Consider the following 16,099-nt stretch of genomic DNA (forward strand, 5'->3'; position numbering starts at 1 on the left):
GGGAAGGGGACGACAGTAGGCAAGGGGACGACAGTAGGGAAGGGGACGACAGTAGGGAAGGGGACGACAGTAGGCAAGGGGACGACAGTAGGGAAGGGGACGACAGTAGGCAAGGGGACGACAGTAGGCACGGGGACGACAGTAGGCAAGGGGACGACAGTAGGCAAGGGGACGACAGTAGGCAAGGGGACGACAGTAGGCAAGGGGACGACAGTAGGCAAGGGGACGACAAGTAGGCAAGGGGACGACAGTAGGCAAGGGACGACATAGCGAAGGTGACGACAGTAGGGAAGGGGACGACAGTAGGGAAGGGGACGACAGTAGGGAAGGGGACGACAGTAGGCAAGGGGACGACAGTAGGCAAGGGGACGACAGTAGGCAAGGGGACGACAGTAGGCAAGGGGACGACAGTAGGCAAGGGGACGACAGTAGGCAAGGGGACGACAGTAGGCAAGGGACGACAGTTAGTGAAGGCGACGGACAGTAGTGAAGGCGACGACAGTAGTGAAGGCGACGACAGTAGGCAAGGGGACGACAGTAGGCAAGGGGACGACAGTAGGGAAGGGGACGACAGTAGGCAAGGGGACGACAGTAGGGAAGGGGACGACAGTAGGGAAGGGACGACAGTAGGCAAGGGGACGACAGTAGGCAAGGGGACGACAGTAGGCAAGGGGACGACAGTAGGCAAGGGGACGACAGTAGGCAAGGGGACGACAGTAGAGAAGGGGACGACAGTAGGCAAGGGGACGACAGTAGCGAAGGTGACGACAGTAGGGAAGGGGACGACAGTAGGGAAGGGGACGACAGTAGGGAAGGGGACGACAGTAGGCAAGGGGACGACAGTAGGCAAGGGGACGACAGTAGGCAAGGGGACGACAGTAGGCAAGGGGACGACAGTAGGCAAGGGGACGACAGTAGGCAAGGGACGACAGTAGGAAGGTGACGACAGTAGGGAAGGTGACGACAGTAGGGCAAGGTGACGACAGTAGGCCAAGGTGACGACAGTAGCCAAGGTGACGACAGTAGGCAAGGTGACGACAGTAGCCAAGGTGACGACAGTAGCCAAGGTGACGACAGTAGGCAAGGTGACGACAGTAGGCAAGGTGACGACAGTAGGCAAGGTGACGACAGTAGGCAAGGTGACGACAGTAGGCAAGGTGACGACAGTAGGCAAGGTGACGACAGTAGGCAAGGTGACGACAGTAGGCTAGGTGACGACAGTAGGGAAGGGGACGACAGTAGGCAAGGTGACGACAGTAGGCAAGGTGACGACAGTAGGCAAGGTGACGACAGTAGGCAAGGTGACGACAGTAGGCTAGGTGACGACAGTAGGCAAGGTGACGACAGTAGGCTAGGTGTTTTGTGTAATAGCTCCTTATAGGTTTGTTGGTTTCTCCTTCTCAGGGCACAGAGGAGCTGGAGGTGCGGATCCTCGTACAGGCCCGTCCCGGACAAGACATCCGGTGTGTGTGTGTGTGTGTGTGTGTGTGTGTGTGTGTATACAAGCCTGCTTCCATGTGTTTGTGTGTGTAAAAGTGCATAAAAGTGTGTTTTGATGTTCCTCTGTATACATATCCCCTCTTTAACCTTCCTATTAAACGTCCTTGTCTCCACTCCCTCCAGGCCCATAGGTCATGACATCAAGCGTGGGGAATGTGTCCTGTCTAAGGGAACCCACATGGGCCCCTCTGAGATTGGCCTGCTGGCCACCGTAGGAGTCACCGAGGTGGAGGTGCAGAAGTTCCCCGTGGTGGCTGTCATGTCCACAGGCAACGAAGTGAGACAGAGAGTTCCAAACCTCTCAGCTAATAACAACTAGTTTTGAAGTTTCATATCCCATTAAGCCCCTCCACTCTGGTGGATTGATCCTGGCGCCACAACCTTAACCATGGATAATCCTCCACTCTGGTGTACTTCCCTGCTCCACTCAGGCCAGTCCCAGATAGAACTATCTCAATTCTTGCTTGAGAAAGTTTTCTGTAAAAAAAAATATATTAAACTATTACAGTAAATGACTTCATTGTTATCCAGATATTACATTTAAAAAACACTAGGCCTTTAAAACATTTAGCAACAGAAAACGAAAATGAGCTTTACTTATTGGACAAATCCTGGTAGTCTCTCCCTGTTTACAGGCTGTTTTCTTCCGTTTAATACCTAATGAACACTTCCCCTGCTGTCTCTAGCTGTTAAACCCTGAGGACGACCTCCACCCAGGAAAGATCAGAGACAGTAACCGTTCCACGCTGCTCGCCACCATCCAGGAGCATGGATACCCCACCATCAACCTGGGCATCGTGGGGGACAAGTAGGACTTCACACTCTTCTTCCTGCTCCTCTTTCTGTTTGTCTTCCTCTTCCTCCTCCCTTGATCTCTTCATCCTCTCATTATCTTTCTTCTTGTCTCTACCATTTGCCTCTTCCTATTCCTGATACTCCTTCTATTCCTCTCTTTCTACTCTCCTTTATATTCCTCTTCCTGCACCTACTTTGCCTCCTCCTCTCTCCTCTTCCTCTCGCCTCCTCTATGCTGTGTGATGGTAACTAGTAACTGTTCACTGTCTATTGGCCCCACAGCTCAGACGACCTCCTCTTCATCTTCCTCCTGATCTTCCTCACCCTCCTCTTCTTCTTCCTCCTCCTCCTCCTCCTCCTTTCACCCATCCCTCTGTAACCCTATATGTGGTGTGTGATGGTAACTGTCTATCGGCCCCACAGCTCAGACGACCTCCTCTTCATCTTCCTCCTGATCTTCCTCACCCTCCTCTTCTTCCTCACCCTCCTCTTCTTCCTCCTCCTCCTTTCATCTATCCCTCTGTAACCCTATATGTGGTGTGTGATGGTAACTGTTCTCTGTCTATCGGCCCCACAGCCCAGATGACCTGCTGAATGCCCTAAACGAGGGCATCAGTCGCGCTGACGTCATCATCACCTCTGGAGGGGTGTCGATGGGAGAGAAGGTATGTGAGCAAATAGTGAGTATGAATGGTCATTGGTTATGACATTGCACTATTCTGACACCTTGTGGTCGGGGTGGGGAATTGTGGTGTTATTACAATTGTGGGATTAATTACAATCACACAAAGAACAGGATCATTTATTTATTTGGATTGGGAATTGTGGTGTTTGATATTTTGTGACATATACAGTACATTTAAAAAAAAAAATACATACAGTACCAGTCAAAAGTTTGGACACACCTACTCATTCAAGGGTTTTTCTTTATTTTTACTATTTTCTACATTGTAGAATAATAGTGAAGACATCAAAACTATGAAGTAACACATATGGAACCATGTATCATGAAGAATTGCAAATAGGATTCTTCTAAGTAGCCACCCTTTGCACACAGCTTTGCACACTCTTGGCATTCTCTCAACCAGCTACATGAGGTAGTCACCTGGAATGCATTTCAATTAACATGTGTGCCTTGTTAAAAGTTTATTTGTGGAATTTATTTCATTTCCTTCTTAATGCATTTGAGCCAATCAGTTTGAACAGTGGAAATCTGTCCTTTGGTCTAATGAGTCCAAATTTACGATTTTTGGTTCCAACAGCAGTGTCCTTGTGAGACGCAGAGTAGGTGAACAGATGATCTCCTCATGTGGGGTTCCCTCCGTGAAGCATGGAGGAGGAGGTGTGATGGTGAGGGGGTGCTTTGCTGGTGACACTGTCTGTGATTTATTTAGAATTCAAGGCACACTTAACCAGCATGGCTACCACAGCATTCTGCAGTGATACACCATCCTATCTTGTTTGCGCTTAGTGGTATTATAATTTGTTTTTCAACAGGACAAAGACCCAAAACACACCTCTAGGCTGTGTAAGGGCTATTTGATCAAGAAGGAGAGAGGAGAGTGATGGAATGCTGCATCAGATGACCTGACCTCCACAATCACCCGACCTCAACCCAATTGAGATGTTTTGGGATGAGTTGGACCGCAGAGTGCAGAAAAGCAGCCAACAAGTGCTCAGCATATGTGGGGAACTCCTTCAAGACTGTTGGAAAAGCATTCCTCATGAAGCTGGTTGAGAGAATGCCAAGAGTGTGCAAAAGCTGTCATCAAGGCAAATGGTGGATAATTTTAAGAATCTAAAATACACTGCTCAAAAAAATAAAGGGAACACTTAAACAACACAATGTAACTCCAAGTCAATCGCACTTCTGTGAAATCAAACTGTCCACTTAGGAAGCAACACTGATTGACAATAAATTTCACATGTTGTTGTGCAAATGGAATAGACAACAGGTGGAAATTATAGGCAATTAGCAAGACACCCCCAATAAAGGAGTGGTTCTGCAGGTGGTGACCACAGACCACTTCTCAGTTCCTATGCTTCCTGGCTGATGTTTTGGTCACTTTTGAATGCTGGCGGTGCTTTCACTCTAGTGGTAGCATGAGACGGAGTCTACAACCCACACAAGTGGCTCAGGTAGTGCAGCTCATCCAGGATGGCACATCAATGCGAGCTGTGGCAAGAAGGTTTGCTGTGTCTGTCAGCGTAGTGTCCAGAGCATGGAGGCGCTACCAGGAGACAGGCCATTACATCAGGAGACGTGGAGGAGGCCGTAGGAGGGCAACAACTCAGCAGCAGGACCGCTACCTCCGCCTTTGTGCAAGGAGGAGCAGGAGGAGCACTGCCAGAGCCCTGCAAAATGACCTCCAGCAGGCCACAAATGTGCATGTGTCTGCTCAAACAGACTCCGTGAGTCAGAAACAGACTCCATGAGGGTGGTATGAGGGCCCGACGTCCACAGGTGGGGGTTGTGCTTACAGCCCAACACCGTGCAGGACGTTTGGCATTTGCCAGAGAACACCAAGATTGGCAAATTTGCCACTGGCGCCCTGTGCTCTTCACAGATTTCATCACAGATGAAAGCAGGTTCACACTGAGCACATGTGACAGACGTGACAGAGTCTGGAGACGCCATGGAGAACGTTCTGCTGCCTGCAACATCCTCCAGCATGACCGGTTTGGCGGTGGGTCAGTCATGGTGTGGGGTGGCATTTGTTTGGAGAGCCGCACGTGCTCGCCAGAGGTAGCCTGACTGCCATTAGGTCCCGAGATGAGATCCTCAGACCCCTTGTGAGGCAAGGGGTCTCCTAATGCAAGACGATGCTAGACCTCATGTGGCTGGAGTGTGTCAGCAGTTCCTGCAAGAGGAAGGCATTGATGCTATGGACTGGCCCGCCCGTTCCCCAGACCTGAATCCAATTGAGCTTATCTGGGACATCATGTCTCGCTCCATCCACCAACGCCACGTTGCACCACAGACTGTCCAGGAGTTGGCGGATGCTTTAGTCCAGGTCTGGGAGGAGATCCCTCAGGAGACCATCCACCACCTCATCAGGAGCATGCCCAGGCGTTGTAGGGAGGTCATACAGGCACGTAGAGGCCACACACACTACTGAGCCTAATTTTGACTTGTTTTAAGGACATTACATCAAAGTTGGATCAGCCTGTAGTGTGGTTTTCCACTTTAATTTTAAGTGTGACTCCAAATCCAGACCTCCATGGGTTGATACATTTGATTTCCATTGATCATTTTTGTGTGATTTTGTTGTCAGCACATTCAACTATGTAAAGAAAAAAGTATTTAATAAGAATATTTCATTCATTCAGATCTAGGATGTGTTATTTTAGTGTTACCTTTATGTTTTTGAGCAGTGTATATTTGGATTTATTTAACACTTTTTTGTTACTACATGATTCAATGTGTTATTTCACAGTTTTGATGTCTTCAATGTAGAAAATAGTAAAAAATAAAAACCCTTGAATGAGTAGGTGTGTCCAAACTTTTGACTGGTACTGTAGATACATGACATTGTGGAGTTCATACTATGTGGACTCACACAGCACAGGGTTGTATTTATAAGGGCCCAAAACGGAAAACATTTTGCAGCAAAAAAAATGTAAATGCGTTATAAATTTCTTACTATTTCATTCCGTTTTTGTTGTTGCCTTGGTGCCTGATGAATACACCCCAGTGATGCACACGTCTTATGTGGGTTTTAGGTACACTTACACTAGGACTGTTTTGGTCTAATGTTTATATGTACCTTAGAAGACTCCAAACGGTGTGATCCTCTTTTTCAGGACTATCTGAAACAGGTGCTGGATATTGATCTGCATGCCCAGATCCACTTTGGACGAGTCTTCATGAAACCAGGGTGAGATGGAGGAAGGAAGGGAGGGATGGCTGGACAGGTGGACCGGTGGATGGATTGTTCATTGATGACCATGTTGTTCTTCTCTTCTCCCATCATATCAGTCTCCCGACAACGTTCGCCACGTTGGACATGGACGGTGTTCGTAAACTCATCTTTGCCCTCCCAGGTAGTGTGTAAAGTAAAGAGAAAGAGGAAATCAGACAATCGTTTCCAGACTGGTTTCTAACACCCCCCCCCCCCCCGGCCCAGGTAACCCCGTGTCTGCTGTGGTGACATGTAACCTCTTCGTCATTCCTGCCTTGAGGAAGATGCAGGGGATCCTGGACCCACGGCCCACCATCATCAAAGCCAGGGTAAGAATGACGTCACAGGACTCTTTCTTCATTTGTCTTTGCTCGATTGCTTGCTTTCTCTATCCTCGCTTTCCTCTCAAAATTAATTGGAAGAGGTGTTTTGTCTGACCAGATGACTTGACCATGTGGCCCATAGACTAGTTACTGTATATCCTTTCAGAATGTTTACTGTCCAGACCAGATGGTCATTTAGGGTGGCAGGTAGTCTAGCAGTTAGAGCGTTGGGACAGTTCTCTAGTTCCAATCCCTGAGCTGACGAGGTGAAAACTCTGTCGATGTCCTCTTATGCAAGGCACTTTACCCTAATTGCTCTAGGGTCACCGATGATAATGGCTGACCCTGGCCGTGACCCCACTCTCCGAGGGTGGCTCAGGGGGAGTTGGGATATGTAAAAAAAAATATATATATATATATGCATGCGTATGAATTGTAGTGAACGAGTGCACACTTCAGGAGGGAGGAGAGATAATTGGGACACACCCTGATGTGATGTCATGATGAGGTCACCATGTCATGATGAGGTCACCATGTCATGATGAGGTCATCATGTCATGATGAGCCCTGTTGATTGTGTGGCTGTCTCCTGTAGTTGTCATGTGACGTGAAGCTGGACCCTCGCCCTGAGTACCACCGCTGCATTCTGACATGGCACCACCAGGAGCCTCTGCCATGGGCCCAGAGCACAGGTACTGATGGAACCATACCATTCTATTGTATTGTATTATTTTCTATTCTATTCTGTTGTGCATTGCTATAAGGAGCGATACACTTCTATACTAAACGACTACACTAAATCTGTAGTCACAGTCTCACTGGCTTTGTTCATGGGCAATTGTAGAGGGGTAAGCTATAGTCCTCATCTAACAAACCCTCTGGCTGTGACTATTTTCACTGTTTTCTATTACGTGTAGTATTGTATTGCTTAAAGAACTACAATTAGACAGTGGAGTATTAGAAGGCTCTCACTCCCTTGCATGCTGTTGTAGTGAGATCATCCTGACTGTCATGGGTGTAATCCTCCTGGACATGTGTGGTACTGGGCACTGACAGAGGGCCTAGAGTGCATTTATTCTCTCTCTCTCTCTCTCTCTCTCTCTCTCTCTCTCTCTCTCTCTCTCTCTCTCTCTCTTTCCCTCTCTCCATCACGTAGGAAACCAGGTGAGCAGCAGGCTGATGAGCATGCGCAGCGCCAACGGTCTCCTGATGCTACCTCCAAAAACAGAGCAATACGTGGAGCTGCACAAGGGAGAGGTGGTCGACGTCATGGTTATCGGCCGGCTATGATGTCATCAAAGGGGGACGTTGAGATGGCTTCATAGAGAGAGGGGGTTCGAATGGGTGGTTCACGGTGCATGTCCACATATCATTGACTATTCTGTAATATGCAACGGCACAGCTAGTTTTTCTTGATTTGGATAACGTTGAGGTATAGTCAACATCTCCATCACAAACCTAGGTACATATGATACAAAAAAATATGATTCATTTAAAAGATTATAATAATATTTCAATCAAAGAAAATATAACTTTCAAAGAAAAAAATCTAATTATAAAAAGAGATTTATTCTGTAATATATTCTTATGATTATTCTTCTTACTATCATTGTTAGATTGTAAGGCAACTTTGTTCCTTTCATTGCAATTGCTTTGTGTGTTCAATGCTAGACCTTATCAATAGCAGTAGCATTTTAATAGATCTGTAGGTGCCTGCCAGGACAAAAAAATAAGAAATATTATTTTCTCATTTTAGTGGAAAAAATATATCATTTTTTTTTTTTTATATATATATATATCAAGAAAAACCCTGAGGAAGACTCCAGATTTCCCACGGTGCTTGTGTAAGACGAAGGAGGGGAGGGTATAATCTAGGTCTATTTCCTCTGTGGTGTATCGCTTTAACGATGACACCACACACTTCTATTTTTCTCTCATTAGTATGCATCACAATGGCTTGACAAAGAGCTTTGCTTGTTGTTTATCTTGTGAGTCTTGTTTATGTGCGCAGTGCCAAATGCCTGGGCAGGGATGAGGGTGGTGCTGGAAAGGGGTGGGGGGTGGTGGGGGGGGGGGGGGGGGGGGCAGTCATCCACCAACCTGCCCAGACCCTGAAGCTTCCTTATTTATCACCTGACCAGGTGCAGCTCTGCCCCCGGGGAGCATGGTTAACTGGGGGAAACAAAAAAAACAGTATTTTATTTGATCGACTAAAGAGAAGGAGGGAAAAAACACAGAATTAAAGAAACGGCTTCTTTAAGTGCTGACAGCCTTTTTAACTGACTTCACAACAAAATGTACAGAAAAAAAAGAACACGAAGATGAACCATATTGTACAGACATGTGACCAGCACTCTGAAGGAAATGACCAATACTGAAGCAATGAGGAGACATTGAACAATGCTGTACTATAGTACATTTTCTGTAATGATATGAAACTGATGAAAGAGACTATGATAATAAAAATCCTTGATCATTATGTATAAAAAAGGTTATTGTTGGGTTTCCTTTTTGTAATAAAATCTATTTAAAGAAAGTGATTTTTGTTCTTTGATGCACCTTGTTTGAGGGTGATCCAATAACATGATCAAATCTGTGACCAGTGCCTGAGCCTGTTTTCATAAAGTGGCTCAGAGTAGGAGTGCTGCCTTTTTAGATTATATTGAATAGACAGGGTAGGCCGTCATTGTAAATAAGAATGTGTTCTTAACTGACTCGCCTAGTTAAATGGAGGTTAAATAAAATAAGAAATGAAATCCTAGATCAGCACTGCTATGCTGAGACACGTTATGAACATGGGCCTTTAACCCTTAACTTCCTGCATCTTGACGTAGCCTACGTGAAGAAGCCAATAGGCCATTGAAAGATCAAACCCTGAAGAGAGAAAGAGGTTATGTATACACAGAGGTTATGTATACAGAAAGAGGTTGTGTGTACACAAAGAGGTTATGTGTACACAAAGAGGTTATGTGTACACAAAGAGGTTATGTGTACACAAAGAGGTTATGTGTACACAGAGGTTATGTGTACACAGAGGTTATGTATACATAATGAGGTTATGTATACATAATGAGGACTATATTTACTCCTCAGATACCCTGAAATGTAATCAAACTATAATATTTCTCACAAAAAGAAGTATGTTCAATAGGATACCGATTTTAGCAGGTGCGTCTTGTCTTCATGTCGCGCGCAAACACGAATTTCCAAGACTGTGTCCAAGTACCAAAACTGATATTTCTTATTCGTTTTTGAAATTACAAGCCTGAAACCTTGAACATAGACTGCTGACACCATGTGGAAGCCATAGGAATTGCATCCAGGGAGTTCATTTTCAGTATGACCTTATACTTGCCATTGTAAGAGGATGGTCTCTCAAAAAAAAAAACATCAGGTTGGTGTTTCTTTGGATTTTCTCCTACCATATCTATTGTTATATTCTACATTATTTTAACATTTCTACAAACTTTAAAGTGGTTTCTTTCCAATGGTACCAATTAATGCATATCCTGGCTTCTGGGCCTGAGCAACAGGCAGTTTACTTTGGGCACGTCATTCAGGTGGAAATTGAGAAAAAGGGGCCCTAAGAAGTTTAGTTATCAAAAGACCTTTGCTTGCTAATCTAAAAAAAGGGAAATATTACTGTTTGCCCGTCTTGAGATGCTATAGCATCAACATAGGCAGTATACACTTCCTCAAAATAGTCAGAATTAATCTAAGATAAATCATGAAATCTGTAATAAATGTTGTTGTTATTGCCAAGGAGATCTTAGTCGCAAAATTTTACAACTAACTAATGAAAACATTCGCATAAAATGAATTATCTCTTGTTGAATGACAACAATCCCGTACATAGTTTCCACTCCTACTAGGAGTAGTACAAGCACCCACAAAGATGCATAGACTTCGGCTACCAAACTTCGATTTCCCTCAAGAAAAAATTTTGTGTGCTCCAACAGCTGAAAAAAACTCGGCTGACACAAAATGTTGTCGTAATATACAGTACCTTCTGTAAGTATTCAGATCCCTTGAATTTTACCACATTTTGTTACATTACAGCCTTTTTCTAAAATGTATTCAACAAAAAAAATCTCTGCAATCTACACACAATAGCCCATAATGACAAAGCAAAAACAGGTTTTCAGAAATGTTTGCTTATTTATAAAAAATAGAAACATATAACGTTTACATAAGTATTCAGACCCTTTACACAGTACTTTGTTGAAGCACCTTTGGTAGTGATTACAGTATCAAGTGTTCTTGGGTATGATGCTACAAGCTTGGCACACCTCTATTTGGGGAGTTTCTTCCATTCTTCTCTCAAGCTCTGTCAGGTTGGATGGGGAGTGTTGCTGCACAGCTATTTTCAGGTCTCTCCAGAGATGATCGATCGGGTTCAAGTCCATGTTTTGACTGGGCCACTTAAGGACATTCAGAGACTTGTCCCAAAGAGACTCCGGCGTTGTCTTGGCTGTGTGCTTAGTGTCGTTGTCCTGTTGGAAGGTCAACCTTCTCCCCAGTCTGAGGTCCTGAGTGCTCTGGAGCAGGCTTTCATCAAGGATCTCTCTGTACTTTGCTCTGTTCATCTTTGCCTCGATTCTGACTAGTCTCCCATTCCCTGCCTCTGAAAGACATCCCCACAGCATGATTCTGCCACCACCATGCTTCACAGTAGGGATGGTGCCAGGTTTCCTCCAGATGTGACGCTTGGCATTCAGACCAAAGAGTTCAATCTTGGTTTCATCGGATCAGAGAATCTTGTTTCTCATGGTCTTGAGTCTTTAGGCGCCTTTTGGCAAACTCAAAGTGGGCTGTCATATGCATTTGACTGAGGAGTGGCATCTGTCTGGCCACTCTACCATAAAGGCCTGATTGGTGGAGTGCTGCAGAGATGGTTGTCCTTCTGGAAGGTTCTCCCATCTCCACAGAGGACCTCTGGAGCTCTGTCAGAGTGACCATCAGGTTCTTGGTCACCTCCCTGACCAAGGCCCTTCTCCCCTGATTGTTCAGTTTGGCCGGGCAGCCAGCTCTAGGAAGTGTCTTGGTGGTTCCAAATCTCTTCCATTTAAGAATGATGGAGGCCACTTTGTTCTTCTGGACCTTCAATGCTGCATAATTTTTTTGTACCCTTCCCCAGATCTGTGCCTCGACACAATCCTGTCTCGGAACTCTAAGGACAATTTCTTGGACCTCATGGCTTTGTTTTTGCTCTGACGTACACTGTCAGCTGACCTTATGTAGAGTGGTGTGTGCATTTCCAAATCATGTCCAATCAATTGAATTTACCACCGGTGGACTCCAATCAAGTTGTAGAAACCTCTCAAGGATGATCAATGGAAACAGGATGCACTTGAGCTCAATTTCGAGTTCCATAGTAAATGGTCTAAATACTTATGGTAATAAGGTATGTTTTTTTCGGTTTTATTAATTTGCAAACATTTCTAATAACCTGTTTTCACTTTGTCATTATGGGGTATTGTGTGTAGATGCTGAAATATAAAATATATTTAATCAATTTTGGAACAAAATATGTAGATGTAATAACGTAACACAATGTGGAACAAGCCAAGGGGTCTGAATACTTTCCGAAGGCCCTGTATATGCCAACTGTTCCAACTAGGAAGCATGCGACAGACTTAACCCAGATAGCAATACCTTCCCTCCCACTTGCTGTTTGGCGGATACTACCTTGCATTCTGCCAAACAGTCTTGCGATCAGCACAACCTGGACTGGGGCAGGGGATAAGGCCTGTTTCAGGGACTTGTTTCTGAAGACCATTCTTCACAGTAAGTTTTGATGTTATGAAATGTGTTACACTTGTTTTCTCTACTTTTTAAGTTAAATCTATATCCCTATAGGCCATTTTTTAAATATTATTTTTATTTCGGTCTCATTTTCTTTTATCTGCATGCCTCTTGTACTTGATTTAGTTTATTTTGTATTTCTATGTTAGTATGTTATACACTGAGTACACATGGGACTGCTGAGGGGAGGACGGCTCATAATAATGGCCGGAACAGAGCAAATGGAACGGCATCAAACACCTGGAAACCTGTTTTATGTATTTGATACCATTCCATGAATTCCGCTCCAGTCGTTACCACGAGCCAGTCATCCCCAATTAAGGTGCCACCAACCTCATGTGACTGAGGATACAAAACATTAAGGACACCTACTATTTCCATGACAGACTGACCAGGTGAATCTAGGTGAAAGCTATGATCCCTTATAGATTGTCCCTTATAAATCCACTTCAATCTGCAGGTTAAATGAGGATTTCTAAGTCCTGAGACAATTGACACATGGATTGTGTATGTGTGCCTTTCAGAGGGTGAACAGGAAGACAAAATATTTAAGTGCCTTTGAACGGGGTATGGTAGTAGGTGCCAGGCGCACTGGTTTGTGTCAAGAACTGCAGTGCTGCTGGGTTTTTTCACGCTCAACAGTTTCCCGTGTGTATCAAGAATGGTCCACCACCCAAATGACATCCAGAAAACTTGACACAACTGTGTGACTGATTTGATTACTGCCACGTTTGTCGCCATTGAACTGTGTGAGAAGCCTGCAAGTAGGGCAATAACATTGAATAAGTACCTGCGTAATTGCACACCCAACTCACTCGTGCTTCGCTTTATCATATTTGACATTGTCCGTAATCTTGAGTTCAGTTGCACACAAAAAATCCTACAATGATGGAAAGACCTGTGTGTTGTCCTTGTTAATGCAGACAGAGAAGAGCTCCAACTTCTTAATCATAGCCTCAATTTTGTCTCGCACGTTGAATATAGTTGTGGAGAGTCCCTGTAATCCTAGATTCAGATCATTTGGGCGAGGATAAAACATCACCCAGACAGGCCAGTCGTGTGAGAAACTCGTCATCATGCAGGTGGTCAGACAAGTGAAAATTATGGTCTGTAAAGAAAACTTTAAGCTCGTCTCTCAATTGAAAAAAAAAAACGTGTCAATACTTTGCCCCTTGATAACCAGCGCACTTCTGTATGTTGTAAAAGCGTTACATGGTCGCTGCCCATATCATTGCATAGTGCCGAAAATACACCAGAGTTCAGGGGCCTTGCTTTAACAAAGTTAACCATTTTCACTGTGGTGTCCAAAACGTCTTTCAAGCTGTCAGGCATTCCTTTTGCAGCAACAGCCTCTTGGTGGATGCTGCAGTGTATCCAAATGGCATCGTGAGCAACTACTTGCACGCGTGTTACCACTCCACTATGTCTCCCTGTCATGGCTTTTTCACCATCAGAACAGATACCAACATGAGCAGCAGCTACGTTTGGCTACATACGGACTGTTAGTGGAATTCCCACGAGAGAGGAATGGTTAATGAGATTGTATGTTAATTATTTGACTAGACTACCTGTATTTGACATTGTGTTGTTATTTTGCTGAACACTAGATGATTTAATTGTATTTTTGGCAGTGATAATCAGGCTATTTTTAAAAAAAACTCACCCAAATGGATAGCCCCGTTGGAAAAATATAAATGGACTGTTTGAAAATGTGAAGAAGAAAAAAATACGATCTATATTTTTATTTGGCGTACCCCTGACCGCATTGCCCCAGTTTGGGAATACCTGGTCTAGGTTATATCAGCTGTGTCGGTGAACCACTTCTGAACTGCCTGACACAGAGGGCACAGCATGATCAGAGGTGAGAGGTCACTTGGTCAGGGTCAACAGGATGTATTATTAAAAAGATGCTTTACATTGAACTACAGATAGATATGTAGGAGTCCCAGAGTGCATTTCACCTCCTGATGATTATGATGACTGGCAGTGTTAGCATGATTAATCCTTGTTTTTTTTATTCTCTCTCTTCATCTGTCTGTCGTCCATAGGTATTTTTTGATGTGAGATACAATGCCAACCCCTCCCCCACCGTTAGAGACACACTTATGCAACTTTGAGGACCTGAGAATATGAAGTTTAGTAGCACTGTAAGTCATGAATCATATGCTGTCATCCCTAGTAACACTGTAATTCATGAATCACATGCTGTCATCCCTGCTCCTCTGTTCTGACCTCTTTCTCTTTCTGTCTTTGACACTTTCTCGCACCCCTCTCCCCACCTCATCTTTCTTCCTCTGTTGTTATAGTGCACACCAGATATGCATTGAAGTACAGATTTAACTTGTATTGATAATATAATATTTATAACACTTGGATAATGAACTTCTTTTAGTAAAGAATTCTCTACTGGAATTTGTTCTCATTCTCTGCTGGTTGAAATGAAGTCTCTGATTTGATGAAATACTACACCTATCCTGTGTCCTCAGATCAATGGAGATTGAGGAAATTAAATATTGAGATTCACCTGTTTTAGAGTATTTAATTCTACACCTATCCTGTGTCCTCAGATCAATGGAGATTGAGGAAATTAGATTGTGAGATGCACCTGTTTTAGAGTATTTAATACTACACCTATCCTGTGTCCTCAGATCAATGGAGATTGAGGAAATTAAATATTGAGATTCATCTGTTTTAGAGTATTTACATGATGCATAGGAAGTGTAGTATACTGTTTTAAAAATTCTGGTTCTGTATGTATGAATTACAAATCAGCCTTTAACTAGTTAAATCATGTGTTCCAGTCTATTGCACAGTTCAATGTGTACCCATTGATGTCCCAGGACCAGGATTGGTAAACATACATGCAGACGCAGCATCATTCAAATACTGGAGTTTGATACTCCTGGTATTGGATATGACTGAAAAATAATGTCTCGCAGACATTCACACCTGAACCACACCTTTATTTGCCAACGTAGAGTACATTATCAGTGATTATATTCAATGACAGGCTACAATGTGGGGGAACTCATGCTTGGAAATAACTACATGTATATAGACTTGCATCCTTGGCACAATAAAGTTATATAATATTCTCCTCAATCGATAGGCTTCATGGATGCCATTTAAAGTCCATACAAGCGGCCATGATAGCGGAGGTTCATAGCTAGCTAGCTAATGTTGACCTATAAGATTAACATGTGACAGTCATTTTCTGCAATTTTTGGGGGATTAATGATTAATTGGTGGAAGCAATTAAAACCACTGTTCTGAACTCATATTTATACCAAATGTTTTAGAGTCCATATACAGATCGGCTAAATAGCTAGCGACATCCATAGGCATGCAGGTATTTTTATAATCCACTACACAATAAGCAAGAACATAATTAGCTAGCTACATTACTTCAACTGCATTGCATGGCAAATATCAGCAAGGCAAGTTTACAAAATGGTACATTTAATTAGCAGTAAATGCTTTCCTTACCAAAAAAACATAGCAGCCAGTCCAAAATAACACCCTTGTTTTGAAGTGCATTTAGAGTGCAGTATAACAGCAGTTTTGATTTCTTTCACCTTTATTTAACCATGTAGGCTAGTTGAGAACAAGTACACTGCAGTTATTCTGAAATGCTTGTGTCCAAAATACAACCATCAACTGTAGTTACTGCACTTTTTGCTGCAGTTTAAAAACGGCAATCTTTTTTTGTAAGGTTTTAGCTAGCTAGACTCTTTACATCCACTGTTTCACAAGACCACAGCCTGGTTTTCTGGC

General features: G+C 43.8%; 1 protein-coding gene across 1 annotated transcript in view; it reads left to right on the forward strand.

Annotated features, from left to right (window-relative positions):
• The window catches only part of LOC109883364 (gephyrin), a gene marked incomplete in the record, with an annotated part of 158,481 nt that extends 150,275 nt beyond the window's left edge, over positions 1–8,206 (forward strand). Inside the window, 9 exon segments of the mRNA XM_031800694.1 lie at positions 1,405–1,463; positions 1,624–1,777; positions 2,187–2,308; positions 2,873–2,960; positions 6,100–6,173; positions 6,275–6,339; positions 6,423–6,526; positions 7,116–7,212; positions 7,677–8,206. Of these exon segments, the coding sequence (XP_031656554.1) occupies positions 1,405–1,463; positions 1,624–1,777; positions 2,187–2,308; positions 2,873–2,960; positions 6,100–6,173; positions 6,275–6,339; positions 6,423–6,526; positions 7,116–7,212; positions 7,677–7,810 (897 nt within the window).
• Positions 8,207–16,099: the final 7,893 nt, after the last annotated feature.

This window comes from Oncorhynchus kisutch, linkage group LG21 (assembly GCF_002021735.2).
Source record: "Oncorhynchus kisutch isolate 150728-3 linkage group LG21, Okis_V2, whole genome shotgun sequence".
NCBI classification, from domain to species: Eukaryota; Metazoa; Chordata; class Actinopteri; order Salmoniformes; family Salmonidae; genus Oncorhynchus; species Oncorhynchus kisutch.